The sequence below is a fragment of the Eleutherodactylus coqui genome, chromosome 13 (genome assembly GCF_035609145.1).
Source record: "Eleutherodactylus coqui strain aEleCoq1 chromosome 13, aEleCoq1.hap1, whole genome shotgun sequence".
Taxonomy (NCBI): domain Eukaryota; kingdom Metazoa; phylum Chordata; class Amphibia; order Anura; family Eleutherodactylidae; genus Eleutherodactylus; species Eleutherodactylus coqui.
Window position 1 is genome coordinate 44,655,241 of NC_089849.1, and position 19,365 is coordinate 44,674,605.

Consider the following 19,365-nt stretch of genomic DNA (forward strand, 5'->3'; position numbering starts at 1 on the left):
AAGCCATCGTTGGCTCATTCACCTCCCTTCAGTTTAAATACCGCTCAGTGAACTAAACGACTGAATGATGTCTCGCGTGAACGAGCCAACCATGTATCTGCCGGTATAAACCGGCACCCTGAGCGAACTTGGGCATCGCTCACTCCTTTGTTTACACCTGCCGGCCAAGGAATCAGCACATCGCTAGGGATCCTGACCCCCCCACTAATCGATGACCTACCCTGAGCATAGATCATCATCAACAATCAAAGTCTCAAGCAACCCCTTTAAGAAGGGGCTTTGTTGGACTAACGTTGATAACCCATCCTCAGGATAGATCATCAATATCGGAACAGTAGGGGTCCAGCACTAGGGCGAGTGCTTTCCCAAGAACAGATCATCAATATTTTAATCTCTAACCACCCCCCTTAAAGATTAGTCTTCAAGTCTCCATTGGATCTTACTTGCGCGAGTCAAGAACCTCCGAGGGTAGAGCCACGAGGAAGTAGTCTTCAACGCACACAATTCATAGCATAACAGAGACACAGACGACCAACGCACTCGGGGATGTAGTTATATCTAAATTGTTTATTTTAAACCCGCTCTCCACCAGTCTTGAATTATTTAACATGGCAAAGAAAAAAAAAAAAAAAAAGTCAATTCATCAGAATCAGAGACAGGAGCTGAAATCAAGACATAGGTGAATGCTTTAATGTCTCGGGGTGGGTGGGGAGGGGAGAGACAAAATAGAAAGACCGATCACTAACACAAAACAAATTTTTGCAGTTATCTCCTATTCAACGTCTACAAAGAAATAATTCTTGGGGAGGAATGGGGGGGGGGGGGGGGGTTAACCAAAATATAGGCTTAAAAAATATTAACTTAAATTGGGAAGATGGTGTCCCTCTCATGCCTATAACACAATATATACAAACAGGGCTTGAAGGACACTGTAAATCGCATTTTCTTCTGACATCCCAGATACGCACGCAGGGCCAGATCTGCAGCAGTTTTCATATATTAAAATCCAAAAAAGAGACAATAAAATAAATTACACACAGACTATTGTCAATAAATTAAGCGCAGAAACAAAAATATACACAAAAAATCCGTGACTTTAAAGGAGGGAGAGGGGTTAAGGTTGTGCTGGAGATCATTTTTCGTAAGTTTCCTCCATGAGTTTTAAATTACATTTTCCCTTTTAAGGGCAACAAAAGAAAAAAAATAATCCTTACCCCGCAGGATAAATAAAAAAAACAACAAAAAAACATTAAGTAAAAAAAAAAAAATGATAAGAGTTACGATTCCATCCACAATCAATTCTGTGTGGGCGTACGGGGTGGCTACGGCAGTCAGGTGGCACAGATTGTGGGTGCGACAAGGACCAGGCAGCCGTACCCATCCTGGTAGAGACGACTGTATTATCTCCAGTGATAACTTGTTTCCAGTGTTATGAAGACCTGTGTCAAGAGACCAAAATGTGAGAAGTCACATGACAGGACGGAAGGACATTCAGCACTCAAAAAGTAGCATTTCTCTTCTCCATCAGTAGTAAACCTCAGATGAGTCCTCTCTCCAGGGCAAAAAAAAGGTCGTAGAGTAGTCTAGTCCGTCCCCACGCTTGGGCCGAGAGGACTTCCAGTTCTGTTCATGAGATGTACGGTCCCGGCGGACCTTCACTAATAAAATAAATAGCGGTCCTTTCTGTAGAGGACCAGAGTCCCCGAATATTGTGAATGACTACCGAGCGGTGCTCACACAGGAAGCCTTGAAGACAATTCAGTAGATGACGGCCGGTTGTTCAGTAGCTATGACGGGGCGGAGACCCCGGTTGTTCGGTTTCGTTACAAGGAAATGTCATCAAAATACAATACTGTAACATAGTAGGATGCCGGCGGAACGGTGCGGCCAGCAACTTACATTCCAGTGGGAATCAGGGGGGAACGTCAGGGTGCTGGCAGTGTGACACCCAGATCCAAGTTAAATGATCGATCACCCCCTTAGTCTTTTTAGGGAGGGGCAACTGGAAGGGAGACTTAGAAGTGGTCCACTGAAGGTCCGTCCCCCCTTCATGTTCCTCCGTCCTCCTTGGGGTGGGTCCAGTGTACTCCTACCAGCACAAAGTTTCCTGACAAGAAACGAGAGACCTGCGGCAAATTAGTCACAGCCTGAAAGAGGTGTCCTGTTAACATACATACAGCCAAGACTTTACAATATACAGGCGATGCTTGGGATACCTGGATGGCGCTATGCTTATCTTATGTCTCAGTCCACTGAACTCATTTTATACATTCCACTCAATGTCTACATATACACTAAACTCAACACCTAAATAGATTTATTCAAGGTCAACGGGCGAGGTCTCCTAAATACACTCAGAATCACAAATTACCTTGCTGATCGGTATGGCGAGACCCCGACCAATCCTGAGGATGGGGGCCCCATGTCCTCCGTCATCCAGACTGCACCTTCCACAGCGACTGAATGGAGCGTTGGCGGCACAAGCACACTGCTGCTCCATTCATTTTGGATGGGACTGCCGAAGGCAAGAACTCAAGTTTTTCTCTCAACCCCACTGAAATGAATGGGAGCGCCGATTACGCATGCTTGGCAGGTGCTCCATTCAGTGTCCCTGTGGGTGAGAGCATCCCCACAGTTACGAGAACAAGGGTACACGGGACTCCCATTCTCAGGATCTGTGGGTGTCTCAGCAGTGAGATCCCCTATCTTGCTAATAGGGAGAACTTAGAATTTATAGGGATAACTTAGGTTTTGGTAAATATAAAGCAAGGTCCTCTACTTCTACCTATTCCTGCTGGATCCACTTCTAGCTTTTGCTAAAAAGTAGTAAAAACAAACCAAAAAAACCCAAAAACAACTGCATCAAAAATTGTATGTACATTTGCAGCTTTAAAGGGGATTTCTCATAAAAACCAGCACCTTTTAAAGAGAATTCAGAGCAGTCAACACAAGTCCCCCCGCTCCCCCCCCCCAAAAAAAGGAAATCGCAATTGATTTCCGCTCGTGGAGATGGAAAAGAGATTTTCCATAGCATGCCTATGGGCAGTATTTTTTGCGGAATCCAGATGCGGACGCCAGCTCCGGATTCCGCAATGCAAATGCGCCCATGTGCATTGGGCTTTAAAGTAGGGGTTTTTTGCTTTGGCAATGTATGGCTCATGGGAGGAAATTGCCGATTGCTTGGTAGCTGGGACGCATTGTCTGCCTTTGGGCCGAGTACATGCGCTGTGCATGATGCTCAGCGGGGTTGAGGAAGGCATGGTCTAGGATGCCACATCTGGCACTGTGGCACTTCAATGTGGGGCATGACGTGGGCGAGAGGCTGCTCCTTAAACAAATCCGCTGGTTCCTATTAGGGGTAAGGTGTCATACCCCCTTGTGGTGTGGGACAAGTTTAAGAACGTATCCCGGCATCAACCAGCCTTCTGCCTACCATCATGGCGGTTTGGTGCCTCCTATATTAAACACTGCTGTTTCCCTTAGGGCTTCTGATGACAAGTCTGACTATTGATTGTGATCCTGATTTTCACTGGGAAGGATCTATGTGCAGAAGAGCTGGTGTGTTTGGCTACTGGTTCTGGTACTTCTTGTACTGGGATCAACAGAACACGTTGTGGATTAGTTTCTAAGTAATACCTTCTCCGTCTTCACAACTAGAACTATAGCCCTTGGCGTAATCATGAGGACTGGATATAGGGGTTTGTACCTTTCCCTATACCTTCGGGCTTTTGATAATCTTGGTGGTTATTTGCTCTTTTTATCTCTACTAGTAATGGAGGTTATATTAAAGGTTTCTCTTCTATTCTGTGATTTGCACTACAATAACCCATGTAAGATCATCACCCCGAGCCAAGAAGCCAATTGTGTTAGGAGTTACCTGGGTCCAACACAATAGGCGACATGTGGGAGCGTTGCTACGTGGAGCTCTCGGTCCCAGACTCCATTTTGGGAACAAGACGGGACTCCTTTAAACACAGGTATATTTCCTCTTGTGGGTCATAGTAGTAGAACTTGCGCAAGTATGAGATGAGAGGCCTGAAAGAGAAATGGGAAATGAGATCGTTAGCGGTTTTAAAGTAGGCAGGCCATAGGATCAGATGAAAAGTTATTGCACAAACCAGATTAATCTGGGGGCGTCATTAGTCTCAAATACTTTATAGGGAGTTTAAACAATACAGATTACGCTAAATAGCCAAAATAATCCCCACACACGGGAGCATTTAATACAAAGAACACGGAGAACAGATAATGAGCACATATTAAATAGAAGCATCGGGTTATTGAATGAGGTTAATGAATAAGGAGAGTAAAAGAAAAGTCCACAAAAGGAGTGTGTATATTCGGGACTGGTCCGCCATCGGGGCTACTGGCTATATTACCCTCCTCTCTACTTGTTTGTTTATTATTTTGTCCTTCACGCTTTTGTTTTTGTGTTTTATACTTGGGGGATTGTTTTTGTAAGAGTGGAGGGGGGGGGGGGGGGGGATATTGATTTCAACTACCGTATTATCTTTTTAACCACCAGAAACAAAAAGTCTTTCTGCGGGTTCATTCTTTGCTCTGGTTTAGGCGTTAAATGGGGTTTTCCAGTTAAATACTATTGATGATCTATCCTCAGGATAGGTCACAGCAATTGTTATTCAGCTGGGGTCCACCACTCAGGACCCCGACCAATCAGTTGAGCGGGTGCATGCCATCAGCTCCGCAAATACAGAGGTCGGAGCGGAAGCCTCCACGCCGATCTCCGTGTAGTGTCCGGCGCTTGTAACTGCAGGCACGGCTCTTATCGAAATCAATGTGTTATTGCGTCACTGACAGCATGCGCCGCACTCAGCTGATCGGTCGGGGTCCTGAGCGGCGGACCTCAGCCAATCAACTATTGATGACCTATCCTGAGGATAGGTCATCAATAGTATTAAACTGGAAAACCCCTTTAAAATTCATAGAGAAAGAAGTGGTTTCCCAGGCTACATGCTCTTTGCTTTGCAAATTTATATACTTGACTGGCGGTCTACATGAATGAGGAATTGGTTCAAGAAGATCCAGCTTTTTCAATTTTATACTAAGAATACAACTTATTAACAAGGTTCCTGATTTGAGAGATCAAAGAAATGCGTTTAACCATTATAAAAGGGAACGTAGGAATCATTATATTAGGGAAGGCATAACCCTTGAATATTTAAACCACAACCAGAATCATTGATTGGGAATCCTGAACCCAGCTGTTGGCACTGAACTACTGGACATTGGGTTCAGCCATGTAAGATTCCGGAACCTCGGAGAGGAAATTAGGTATTTATGAACTATTATAGGGAATATCCAATCCTTGAATAAACCAGGATCTATTGAAGTAATGATTGGCAATCCTGAGCCCAGATACTGGCATTCTCTATGGGGCACTGGGTTCAGTTACATAAGATTCCTAAAACTCTGAAGGGTAACTGGGAAGCGTCTCATTAAAGAAACCATTCTTCTGTACTTCTTAGCCTGACCGAACATTTGGGGTCAATAGAATAGATCTATACAAACAACTTAGGAAGACAGACTGATATCAAACAGATTTGAGTCATCTCCAGTGGGGAACCCTTCTATCCATACAAGTGGATGAACTAATATACTATGAAAGGCGCACTGTCATAGCCTGTCTAAGTGTTAACCATCCATTGAAGTGGGAAATAGTCCCATTTCAAGGACCATTTCATATAGGGATACCTGAATCTATAAGTGTTTGTCCTTAGTCCTGTAGTTATAATGATTAAAGTTATATTTTAAGGGGTTTCTAATTACGTGAAGGACTTCTAAGTGATCGTAGAGCCCTCAGCCTTGGTGAAGTTTAGTGGTTTGTCAGATAGAAGGATGACCGAAGGGAAGGATTTAGAAAGAACTCTGGAGATCAACTTGGCAATCTGACCCCAAAACAAAACATACGTCGGGGCAAGTCCACCAAACATGTATTGTCCAACCCGGGTCCAAACATCCTCTAAAGCAATTAGAGGGAAGACCTGGGAAGACTATGTATTCTTGTGGGAACCAAATAGGATTTGTGTAAAATTATCTAAGGAAGATTCTGCCAATGTAACTTGGTGACTTTCCTTCGATACGAAAGTGCGACAATGATGCCATCCGGGAAGTGATAGGGAGATGTCCAGATCTGGTTCCCAAAGCTGCATGTAAGGCAGCTTCATACCAGAATATGGTAGAGTTGAAGAGGTGACCATAGACAGTCTCTTAAAACTGGTAAGGGTCACAGAGGGAGAGGAACCGGTTAGAGACCAGATAAGACTGCATATTTGAGAGCGTTCAAGCGACTTATGGTTCGGTAGTACATACTTTTCGGATCATGAAAGGACATAGTTTCTCCTGCAATCCTCTGAAATTTAGCCTCTCAAGGCCTCATGAGCAACCTAAACCCACATGGGCTGTGCATCAGAAGTTATATTAGAATCAAGTTGTTCCTAAATAGTTGACAGGATTATAAGATCCTACAAGTGGGTTTTGGTAAGTCTCCAGCTTCTGAAAGAGGATTGGGGGGAGAGCTGATTGAATGGCCCACTGGGATATTACTATACCAAACCAGACACGGTATGTGCCCAACATTGGCCAAGATGGTAAGGCATGTGTAGAGACCAGCATCCAGTCAATATGGGAACAGGATTTGTGAGGAGGAGAATAGAATCTGTAAGCCCCTACAAAATCCAGGCATCTGTCAGGGCTACGTCCCTAAGTTTAGAGGTCAGCATGGGTCCGAGTACCACGGAGCTCATCAGGGCCCACCAACGTATGTATGGTCTAGGGTAGGAAAAAAAAAAAAAACATGTTGCAGTCACGCATACAGAATATGGTGGGGCCTTGAAGTTTCTGGAAGAGTGAACAGCATAAATGGGTTGATGAGCCTTGTAAAATAGTCTGATCCTCAGGGCAGACCTATCTTGTCCATCAGTATTGCAAGAGAATCAGAACCCCTTGATGTTCTTTGGGAGCAGTAGATAAGTATACTCTGAAAACTGGGAAGGCTACTACCGGGTGCTGAAGAGCGAGAGGAATGGGTCTCCTGGGGACAAAATGTCTGGTCTGAATTTGAGGTACTGTATAAAAGCCTTTTCCTCAACATTACGGGATATAACCACAATGGTGTTTTTTTTTTAAAAAAAAGAAACAGATAGTCGACGTCCCAAAGAGGAAAACACGATGTGGTCAGAAAAGTAAAATACAAGAACTTGGGTATAAGAACATAACCGAGTATTAAAGTCCAATGACCTACATTAGCTCAGACTCAATAAACTCCCAGACAATGAGTACATTCTACATCTAGATAGGGCAGGACAACAACATGTGTATCAGCCTCATCCTAGCAATTAATAGTGTAACTAAGAACTCCAAAAGAATCAACAGAAAACAGGAAGATAGTTGGAGATGAACCCCCTATTTTTTAGAAAGGCCAAGACCCCTCTTACCTCAGAGAGTAGATGATCATACAATGAATTAAAAAAAAGTCAAACTAATGCAGTATTTAACTGAAAATTCGTGTTAAATATAATGGTAAACAATGAGCAATAAAAAAAAAATTGAAATAGTAATTTTTGGTCCACAAGTAGGTTCCTTTAATGCTGAAATAGACAAATCAAAAGGATAACTGGATTCGACGACCATTACAATTCACCTAGAAAGGACCGTCGGGTCTCTACGAGGGTTCTGGACTGTGGCCCTGGAGCAAAATGGTCATTGGAAGTCTAGGTGATGTTTGACCTGTTGAGTCAGAGAATTTTTTCTCCCTCTAGAATCTGCCTCCCATCCAAGGATTCCGATAGAATAGGGCCTTTGAAGTATAGCAACTGCTAGACCAATAGGGAAGTTCCATTATTGGATATTAGCGCTCTGAAGTGCCAGTGTGACAGGCCGCAAACTTCTCCGCTTAGCAAAAGTGCATGATACGATATCAGTGTACACAGTTATAATGAAGGAGGTACACCTGAAGGGTAGATAGTCCCAGAACAGGATCCCTCATTTTGAAATAATGGAGTTTTAAAATAACATCCCGGGACATATCTGGGTTGGCAGGTTTTGAGAGCGCCCTGTGGATCCTGTCAAGGCCAAAAAGTCTTGGGCAACCTGAGGAAGAAGGGCTGAAAAAATATTGATAGCTTTCTTTAAAATTAGTAATATTCTCAGGGAAGCCGCGAATCCTCCTACTTTAGCTCAAAAACCATCAACTCTGGCTGCATAAGTATACCATTTCGCCAGCTCCTGATCCATAGCACCATTTCATCATAGATGGGCCCCAGAAAGGTCTCGGAGTAGAGTCCAGGCAGAAAGGTACCTGGGTTGTGTGTATTATGCTATATTTTAGGAGTTTCAGGAGAATGCTTGATGGATGTACGACTGCATAGATTTTTACTTTCTAACCAAAAGAGACCTCACAGAATCTTAGCACAATGCAACATTAAAGGGGTTGTCCCGCGCCGAACGGGAGGGCTATTGAAAAAAAACCAAACCCGATGCATGTGTTGAAAAAAAAAAAAACCGGATAGTACTTAACCGAATCCCCGCTCTCCGGTGACTTCTTACTTACCTTGCGAAGATGGCCGCCGGGATCTTCACCCTCGGTGGACCGCAGGTCTTCTGTGCGGTCCATTGCCGATTCCAGCCTCCTGATTGGCTGGAATCGGCACATGTGACGGGGTGGAGCTACGAGGAGCAGCTCTCCAGCACGAGCGGCCCCATTCAGAAGGGAGAAGACCGGACTGCGCAAGCGCGTCTAATCGGGCGATTAGACGCTGAAAATTAGACGGCACCATGGAAACGACGACGCCAGCAACGGAACAGGTAAGTGAATAACTTCTGTATGGCTCATAATTAATGCACGATGTATATTACAAAGTGCATTAATATGGCCATACAGAAGTGTATACCCCCACTTTGTTTTTCGCGGGACAACCCCTTTAAAGGAATGTTGAGATACAGGACTTACTATTATGGGGGAATTCTCCTAGAGACCCCTCTTCTGGTTTCAAGCCAAGAGGAAGAGTTCTTTCAATCCACAGTCTTGGATGAGGAGTTTATTCGTTCAGGTAAAACAGGTACAGGATACAGGGAACCTAACAGAAAAGGTCCCGGTCCTCCTGCTACTCTCCAGCACACGTGCCGGCAGTCCTCTATAGCCAACGTCCAGGACTGTAGATTGAAGGAACTCTTCCTCTTGACTTGAAACCACTAGGGAGGCCTCTAGAAGAGTCCACCCATAATAGCAAGTCCTCTATCTCAACATTCCTTTAATGCTGCACTATACTAAGATTCTGTGCGCATAAGTCCTCATTATTCCCTGGATTGCTTTATGCTCTCTGGTCTTTTTTTTCTCCATTTGTATGGATTACGGAAGTACAGACCCATTCACTACTTAAGGACGCCATCATCGGCTTGTGGTCACCTCTCCCCAGAGTGTGGTCACAGGCTCACAAGGAGACTTGACAAAGACCTTTTTAGGTTGAAACGCTGCCAGATCTTTTTAAAGTAGGGAACAATAAAAGGTTTGAAATTTTATTGAATATCCCCCTTGAATGCTGCTGGTTCTTCTACTTTAAGGCTCACAAGGAGAGTCCTCCGCCTCACCTTTTGACCCAAGCTCTTTTTGGAGTGCCATCCACTTACCAATTCGTTCTCTGAATAGATTTGTTGCCAGCACAGATGGTGACATTTTAAAGACCTTTAAAGATGGCTTGCTTGATTTGGGGCGCGTCAAAAGCACAAACGCAAATATACAATTTGCCAATGTTCTTGATAATTAGACTAAACCTAGACAGTCCAAAACCAAGTAATGGAGTCTTAAAGGGCCAGCCAAGGAACCCAATGACTATATGTCTCATGGAGTATTAAGTCAAGGTTGTAGAATCCTGTACGATTACGTGGTAAAGTGATTTCAATGAGCCAGATCCAATAAAGGTGCACAAAATCAATTTACATATAAGTTCATGTCGTAAAGTGCAGCTCCGATTACACAGAAAAACAATTATAGAGCAGGCCTGCGCACGATTATCGCTTTTCTAAATACATGCCATAGCAGACTGCTTCTATATAGCTGCACAGGCTCGCTGCGCTTCATGCCGTCTTCTAGGCTTTCTCATCTACTATCGGAATGAACACTTTAAAATCACATTCCATTCTACCATGCTGGCTCTGCTACTAATGTCTTAGTGCATACACAGGAGTAGCCCACAGCACAGACCGCAGCCCAGAATGGTGGTCTTAGGTTAAAGTGTAACAGCACTTTTTTTTCTCCTTTACTAAATTGTACAGAATAAGTGATTCTAAGCATTTTTGCAATGTATTTAAGCCATCCTATTCTGTATAATTTTTTTAAATTAAAAACCCCCTTTTCAATTAGGAGAAATCATTGCTGAGAAATCAGTCTTCAGCCAGCTGCATAGCTGAACACGGAGCTCCCGTCTGCGCAGTATTCGCACGGTTATCTCTTGTGCAAGGACAGCAGTTGACCAGATCAATGGTTATTAATAAAAGCCGATTTATATTTAGTTGGCTTTCATGCATACTTTCCCCAGTCGTTGTATAAAACTTTTGTTCCCGCTGACCTGTCCCTCAGATTTGTATTACCCTCTTGCAGCCACTCATCTCTCCCCGCACACTGAATATGGAGAAGCTGTTCTGTGCTGACAGCTTCTCTTCACAGCACGCCTGTTGACCAAGGAACCCCATGCTCCATCAGTGTCTCTGTGCATCGAGTTGTAACATACAATACATAAAGACTGACAGCACATCGGGTCCGACAGGGAACGGGTGCACTGTGAAGAGAAGAAGCTGTCAGCACAAAACAGCTTCTTCATACACAGCGTCAGGAAACAGACGAGTGGAGGTAGTAGAGTAATATAAAAGAGCCAGGGGACAGCTCAGTAGGAAAGTATATAACCGTTCTCACGAAAGCATGCATGAAAACCAAATTTAAATTAAAGCGGCCTTTATTAAACATTAATATGGATAACTGGAGTGTCTGTGTTAGAGAAGCAGGCATGGCGCAGACGGGAGCTCCATGTTCAGCTATGCAGCTGGCTGAAGACTGATTTCTTATAACTTCTCCCAGCTGGATTGTGGTTTCTATTAAAAACATACAGAATAGGTAGATTATAATTTTCTTTTTTCAACGTACAGAATAGGTGATTCTAAGGATTTTTGCATTGTATTTAAAGCGTGGTTATGGTTTAAGTCCAGATTCAGCACCACTCTAAAAAGGTGCCCATATACATTTCACAAAATGGTCGTAATAACCAAATTTTGGTTATTTCAAACGACCATCATTTGAAAAATCAACAAGCACGATCACTCATGATGGCCCATGGAAGACAAAAATGTATTTGGCCTGGCTGGAAAATGGCAGCCAAAAATACAAGTGTATGGCATAAGTGCCCAAATCCAGCCAATCATTTGCCATTTGTGCAAGCCTCAGGGAATCATGGTTTCACTAAAACGGACCCAATGATTGTTCATTTTTGTCATCACAGTCGATGGTGGGCCGCATTGTGGTCGATCAAGGCCTCGTGTGGCCGGCTTTACCCACAGACTGTGCCTGCCATTGCGGCCCATCACCTTTTTCTAATTGCAGACGACCTTTTACATTTGAGCTGTGACCAAATTTTATCCACTTCTGGAATAGCTGGACGAATCCCTAAAGGACAGTAGTATTCAACCTACGTATGCAAAACTACAACTCCCAACATCCCCAGGATGTCATTGCATTCATGTAGCTTGGATACCGCTGCACTATACGCTGCATTATGGGAGGAGGGGAATCAATGTATATCCAAGCACATTAGTCATTCGGGAGTCAATGATGCTGGGTGACACCCAAAGTAGTCAATGCTTTAGTGACCATACTAGGTTACCTTTCCTAAAAGTTGGTATGGGTTTAATGCTTTATAAATGGTTTCCTGTTATGGATTTTTTTTCTTTTTTTATTTGCTGAAAATGAAAATTGGTACCAAAAGCCAATAATTTGCCTTAATCAGGGCATACATAGAGCAGTAAATAAAATGGTGTGTGCATTCAGAGGTCCGTAGCCTCCCATTGTATAATGCGAGTCACCCAAGACCGTAGTACAATCAGCAATGTCCTTTATGTTCTGACAAGGGGCGAGCGGCAGACAACAGCGCAGCCCCCAGACCGCCCAGCGCAGCATAAACAGCACTTAGCACGGGCTCTGCCTGCCTGCGACTAATAATTAGTGTTGACGCGGGAAATGATAATTATATGGGATGGGGAATTGTATTTACATACACAGTAGTAGGGAAGAGGCGGCACACCAGGCAGGGCGTCTGTATGTGTACACTGAGGATATGGAGAAAGACACTGCTATTCTGCATAAAGGCCGGCTTTATAAACTGCGTTTATCTGAAAACCACCACCAATATAAAATCCACTACATCCAATTTGTTTGGGTTCTTGGCATTTTGATGACGTCCGTGACTCTCTCCTCCCCTCCCCCCCCCCAATGCAGATGAGATCACACACAATCTCATCCCTAAACCATGGAAGAAATGTGTAAATTGACCTGCGGAACGTTAATTTATTCTGCAGATTTTCAGTCTGATTTTAACCAGAGTGAAGGGGGGGGGGGGGGAAGTAAAGGTTGTTGCAAATATACATTTCTCTAACAAAATCTGTAGCGAAGCAGCGACATTTCCTGCAGATTTTTTCCACTGTTGATTTTTGCAGATTTGCTGTGAAAAATCTACAGTGAATTCGTGACATGTGGCCTTACCTAAAAATTTCCTATATACAGGATAGGGAGCAACTTCCCGATTTGTGGGGGTCCAACTGCTGGGACCCCAACAACGCAGGTCTCGACAGTCTCTGCATGAACAGAGCGGAGGACACGCCACTCCATTCATTTCACAGACAGTGCTGGAGATTTCCTAGTATGAAGCCTCAGCAATCTATGACAGAGTAACCGAAATGCATGGGGTGACGATGTGCATGTGCGCCCTCTGCTCCATTCATGCGGGGACTGTCAGGACTCCTGTTCTTGAGATCAGTGACTGTCCCAGTAGGTGGACCCCCACCGATCATAAAGTTATCCCCCTATCTTGTGGATAGGACATAACGTTAGATTTTGGTACAACCCTATCAAAAAGGTTTAACCCCTTAAGGATGCAGGGGTCAATAGTGTTTACCTGGATTAAATAAACCACTACCCCCTTCTCCAGAAGAAATCTTGCCCAGAGTATGATGTTTTTACAGTTTCGGTCAAAGTTTGGCAAACTTGCCTTTAGTCACACAGTGAGGCAACGATCACTTGATCATAACCCAGACTGATGTGCAGTACATTAGGTCACAAGCAGATCACGATGTTGGCTTGAATAGTCATTTCATGTAATCTCATCCTCATGATCCCATGAAGAATATTTCTCTACAGTTCTGAAAAGTTTGAAATTACTCACATTTTTGAGCACAAGAAAAAATGAGAGAAGCTAAAAAGGTTCAAACATCATTGCAAAAAAATGAGAGAACTCAAAGGGGTTTCCAGGACTTTATACGGAGGGCTAACTCATTCGCTCCCTGCACCAGTGACATGGACTAATGATCATTGTTCACATGCAACGACGCGCGAACGTTATTGTTAGGCCCCTCTCAGACATGCGCTTTTTAAACGGATGGTATAACGTTTCCATTGATTTCAATGGGGCCTCGCAGACACTCGATCGCAACGTTTTCTAACGCCACCAATTTTCGAGCGCTGTCTGCTCTATTTTTCTGTGTTTAGCGCATCTCATCACCCATCATAAGGATGAGGTGCGCCGAAACCTGCATCTGAAAACGAAAGTAAAATGGAAAGTAGCAGCGTTTTGCCGACCGCCATGTGCAAGAGTGGCCTTAGTTCTGCATTAAAAAGGATGAACGAGAACCGAACGAATTCTTGTTTGTCTCTCATTTGCAGGCCATGTTTACACGCAACGATAGGCGCACTAATTCATAAGATCCAACAATTCCTTGGTACGATAATCGCTCAGTGTAAAAAGGACCTCAGGTCATCAATATTAGATGGTGGGGGATCCAACTGCTTGCACCCCTACAGATTAGATGTTGGAAGGGGCCACTGCGCTCAGGTAAGAGCCACGGTCTCTTCTTTGGATTTTATGCCAAAAGATTGGCACCACTTTGCAATCCTACAAAAAAAAAACTAGGGTGCCGCATGATGGTAAAGGCTACTAGTGTAAACCAACACCGGCACACCCGAATATGACAAATATAGAGATCTTTGTTAAATGTACAAAAATCAGGAACACAGACACAGAATAGGGTGTCCGACATCGGAAAACAAAAAAAAGTAAAGAGCAGTCCCCAGATACTAGCAATCATAGTGCTGGTTATGCGTGAGCATTAATATTCTTGTAGGCGCACCTTAGCAAACTCCGATGAGGATTCCTTTACTCTCACATTTCCCTGTTTTTGGTACATTAACAAGCCTCTCCATATTTTTCGGTGTGCACCTGTGTTGATGGCTTTCCCTCATCTTTGGCTTGTTAGGTCACATTCATCGGTCACAGTCTTTGTGCAGCTCAGTCCCATTCAAGTGAATTGGGCTTAGCTAAAATAGCAGGCACTGCCGTTACCAAATATACTGCGCCTGGTATAGAATGAAGACACGGCAGCCCCTCCTAATCGATGGAGGTGCTGGGGGCAGATCACCCGCTTAAGGATAGGATCGGTCATACCAAAATTCCACACGTTCTTCCCCCATCTACATTATAGAGGATACGCTGCTCCTCTGCGGGATAATTACCACTGAGAACCCTACCGATCCCAAGAACGGGGTCCTATTTTACGAGGCCTCCTTGCTGCACTTCCAGTAGTGAGGAGGAGTATGAATGGAGCGACAACTCGTGCAAGAACAATGCTGCGCCATTCATTTTCACACGGGACTGCAGAGATGGCCGAGTGACGAGCACTCTGGTATTTCCATCAACTCCACTGAAATGAATGCAGTAAAAAAATGGAGTGCGGACAGTGTGTGCTCGGTCAGCGCTCCATTCACTGTGGGTGAGAAGCATCTCCACAGTAAAGAGAAGACTACATGAGACCCCTGTTATCTGGATCAGTGGGGGTCTCAGCAGCGAGACCCCCACTGATCAGCAAGTTATCCTCTATCCTGCGATTAGGGGATATCTTGCAATTCTGGTACAACACCTTTAATATCAAAATCCCAGAAAATCCCTTTAAAAAACAAAAGGATCAGGGCAGACATGTCGGATACTTTTGTGTTACATGCAGATGTTACAGCAGGTTTAACCCTTTCCAGTCCAATGTCGGGCCTGCCCCGACATCATCATTTTCCTCCACAGCTCCGATGTCGGGGCAGGCCCGACACTGCAGTGCAGGAGTGGATCTGCACCCGATCGTCAGGCACATCGGGTGCAGATGCACTCCTTTACTGGTCGTCATCGAGGACCCCCGAGGAGAAGGCAGAAAGGGTTTTTAACCCTTTCTGCCCACTGCTTTAAACATTACATAGCGCTCAATTAGCGCTATGCAATGCATAGATTCCGGCCGGCGATCATGTGACCGCCGGTGTTACCTGACCCCCGGCGGTCACATGAACGCCGAGCCGGGAGCCTGCACCGTGCAAGGACCTGCTTACCTGACCGGCGTCTTGTGCATTCTCCTTCTGTCTCCCGACCCGGCGATCATGTGACCGCCAGGTGTCACCTGACCCCAGCGGTCACATGATCGCCGAGCCGGGAGGCAGAAGGAGAATGCACAAGACGCCGGTCAGGTAAGCAGGTCCCTCCCTGCACCCTCCTGAACTCTGTCAGATCAGGAGGGTGCAGGGAAAATGTATTTTTTCTCACCCATTCTCCCAGCTCCAATTTATTTGGAGCTGGGGAGAATGGGTGAGAAAAAATAAATGGATTGGAAAGGGTTAAAGGGGTTCTGCCATTAAAAAAAAAAAAAAAAAATTCTATATACTTACCCATTTCTCCCCAGGCAGTCTCCTTTCCAGATCTCCTCGCTAATCTTCTCCTGCAGTCCCAGAGGTCACCTCCAGCTTGCTTATGCTTCCTGTGACGTTATGTACATTCACAGGCAGTCTCCTTCCTGGCTGGCAATGTACGCGACATCACAGTTCACAGCTCAGCACGGAGAGTGCCGAACTATTGCAGAGACTGCATATGTCCGCTGTCTCTGCAATAGATCAGCATTCCTTCCTCCTAGCCAGTGAACGCTACGTCCCAAGGAAGTGACCGTCATTGACCTGCAGGAAGAAGAATATGAGGAATGCAAGCTGCATAACAAGCTGGCCGGCTGGAGGCGACGCGGCGACTGGAGAAGATCAGCAAGGAGAAAATGCCGTAAGAAGTCTGCCTGGGGAAGACTAGGAAAGTATAGAAATTTTTCTGACAAAAAACCTTTATCCCTTGTCCTTTACTAGGGTGAAATCCTCAACAGAATGGACATGGCGCAGATTTAAAGATCCACAGCGTGCCCCGAATTCTGCAAGGATTTTTTCGCTAAGTAGATGGGGGTTTTGGAAACCTGAAAGTTTTTACAAGTCATTTCTTCTACTGACTCTTTAGCCAAGTTGAATCTGTGAATTAGCAAATTAGGCAACTTGTGACAATTTACACCAAATTGTTATGGGTCCATTATCCAAGAACAGGACAGCAATCAGGTCTATTGAGACCTCAATACTCACTTAGGTAGGGGGAGCTCAGGAATGTGGTCTATCCGGACCAGTTGTCTAATACGGAAGCGGCATAAATGTTGCAGAGATTTCACATTGCTGAAGCGGGAAACGGGGTATAATAGTTGGACTGGGGTGGGAGGAAGACCTGAAAGAGAAAAGGGTCAGAGGATTACGCTTTATGCCTAAAATGACTAGAGCTTGAAGTAATCATGCAAGTAGCTTGAGCATCCAGTATACAGAAATAGTGGGGAAACTTAAATGGCAACAGGAGAGGATTTAAAAGTGTGGCGACAGATCAGGCGGTAATCCGCACCTGGTATACTGACTGCAATGGCAACATTTCAGAACTGACCTGGCACCCGAGAACGCAGGAAATACAGGAACTTCCCATTTTTTGAGTGCATGATAGCTCGCTTTATGAACTCCACTACAGACTGGCACCGATCTTCAAACTTGGGATGGCACCATAGGCTGAATGTGCCTAAGAAGCAAGAGTACAACAAGGGTTAATGTAGCAGCAGTCTAGTAAACACATTGGGGGAATGTGAACCAGGACTTCAAGTCACATGACCATATTCAGATGATTTGGGGTGGCGTTTCTGCATTCGAAAAACCGTGTACTATATCAGGTGCCAGCAGCGCCCAACATAATGTATTGTAATTAGCGTATACAGAGGCGAAAAAACAAACGTCCGCACAACTTGTTTGCCCTGATCAGAGGAGCAGCGGAACAAACTGATGCGACTGTCTATAGTTGGCCTTTGTGCTGCTTCGAACATGGCCGCCATGTGCTCTCACCTCGATAGTGCTCCATACGCGTGTGGTGGGTGATGCCCTGTGAGCGGAAGCTGAGGCTCAGGATATAGCGAGGATCGGAGCTGTCCCGCACAAGGAATGAACCGTCTGGCTTCCCCTTCAGTTTCATTTCTGCGTCCTCCCAGTTCATAGGTCCCCAGTACCAACCGCACTGCAGGGAGAAAGATACGCCAAGTGTGATGGAGAGTCCGAGGGACAGGGGTACAAACAGGAACCAAATTAAATCAAAGTTAACCTTTTCCAGTTCTCTCAGGCTTGCGGCAAAACTACTGGGATCCTGTCGGAGAATGGGGCATTGTAAAGGCTGTACCAGGGGGACTGGCACACACTCAGGCGGCCGGAGGGGCACCAGTCGAGGCAGGGGATCTGCAATAATAAAAGGGATACTTTGCATTTAGTGTCTTTCACAGCATGGAGAGTGGACTTCATTGATGCATGAGTAGAATGAAGAGAGTAAAAGTAATTAATCAGTAACTGGAAAAGAGGAAAGACAAGAGTATTTGGTAAGAGACATATATGTACTGAGCCCACTCACCACGTATATAGGGGCCAACCTGACCGTTTCAGTGGGACCGTCTGACTATCAGACAGGGGCCTATCAACTTTCCGCAAAGAAGATAGAGAGGAGGGAGGAGGATCAGCCAGACTGCCCCTAATTCATGAAGCCAGTTGCACCAGATTTACGATGCAAAGTGCACCAGCATTATGGCGCATGTCTCGTACAAGAGGCTTACAACTATATGAGGCACAAAAAAAAATAATTTAAAAACAGAACTGACTTGCACTTTTTTCCTTGAAAGGGGGTGTGGCCTAAGTGTGTTGAAGTTTGCAGTACTTTTAGAAAGCTCAAAGTCAGAAAACTGTTGCAAGATTCTGGTGCAAATGAGGCCAAGTAAAACTTGGTCTAAAAATCATGAACGGTGTTTTGGCGCACGGCATCAGACCATCCTGGTGCATTTTATTGTACCAGCCATGAGGATTAAAAACGTGGCTGTTTGACACATTTTGTGCTGCACTGCTTTAGCTTCTAATATTCCAAGTTAGGTCCAATTAAGGGCGCAGAGAACCATCAAAAAGATTTTGCAGTGTATTATGTAAAGTTTGGCGCATCTACGAGATTTTTGTCCGTTTAATTTTAACACTTTCAAGCACTGTGCACCATTTACACACACACACACACACACACACACACACAAAAGGTACCCAAAAGAAGCAGAGCTTTTCCTCTGGTGGGCATTACTAGTACAGGCTGCTAGGTGAATGCCCCCAGAACCCTTCTGACGCGGTATGCCAGTGGATGTTGTGGGGAAGGCTGCATTCGGCTACAGTTTATTTTTTCCTCTTAACAAGTTGTTTAGTCTTCTGCCCGCTTCCTGACCGACGAGTCATACGAACAACGTGCAGATGTGAAATGGCGTTTTCTTTTTATCTGCTGAAAGGACTTGTAAAAAACAAAAAAGAAAAAAAAATGCTGTACAGAGTGATATCGGATAAATACGGAGAAAGAGGAGAGGGCGTCATACCATTTTTCGTCAACAATTGCACTTGGCGCTGTGTGAGCAGGTGAGTTGGCATAATGGCAGAACCAGCCACCTGTTTGTCCACATAGCTTTGAGCGTTAAGCAACTTGACAAAAAGACGGCATGACCCCCTCGCCTCACCCCATCTCGCTGTGCGCAGCATTTTATTTTTTTTTTGAGTGCTGAACAGTGGGGAAAAAAAAACCCCGTCATAGTTGCACGTTGTTCGTATGAATCAGACATCACAAATAGGTGAAAAACTGAACAACTTGCTGGGGGGGGGGGGGGGGGAGAAACGACACAACACACTGCCCAATTCTTTCGTTCTCCCAGGGAAAAAAA

General features: G+C 44.8%; 1 protein-coding gene across 3 annotated transcripts in view; it reads right to left on the bottom strand.

Annotated features, from left to right (window-relative positions):
* Positions 1–547: 547 nt before the first annotated feature.
* SOCS7 (suppressor of cytokine signaling 7) overlaps positions 548–19,365 on the bottom strand; it is a 31,084-nt gene continuing 12,266 nt past the window's right edge. For 2 of the 3 annotated variants that reach the window (XM_066587858.1, XM_066587856.1), the window contains 6 exons: positions 17,739–17,869; positions 17,486–17,654; positions 17,040–17,168; positions 16,697–16,832; positions 3,878–4,035; positions 548–2,126 (listed from right to left, as the gene is read on the bottom strand). In XM_066587858.1, the coding sequence (XP_066443955.1) occupies positions 3,915–4,035; positions 16,697–16,832; positions 17,040–17,168; positions 17,486–17,654; positions 17,739–17,869 (686 nt within the window). In that variant the 3' untranslated portion in view covers positions 548–2,126; positions 3,878–3,914. The remainder of the gene's footprint in view (positions 2,127–3,877; positions 4,036–16,696; positions 16,833–17,039; positions 17,169–17,485; positions 17,655–17,738; positions 17,870–19,365) is intronic. The other variant, XM_066587857.1, reaches the window with a different exon arrangement.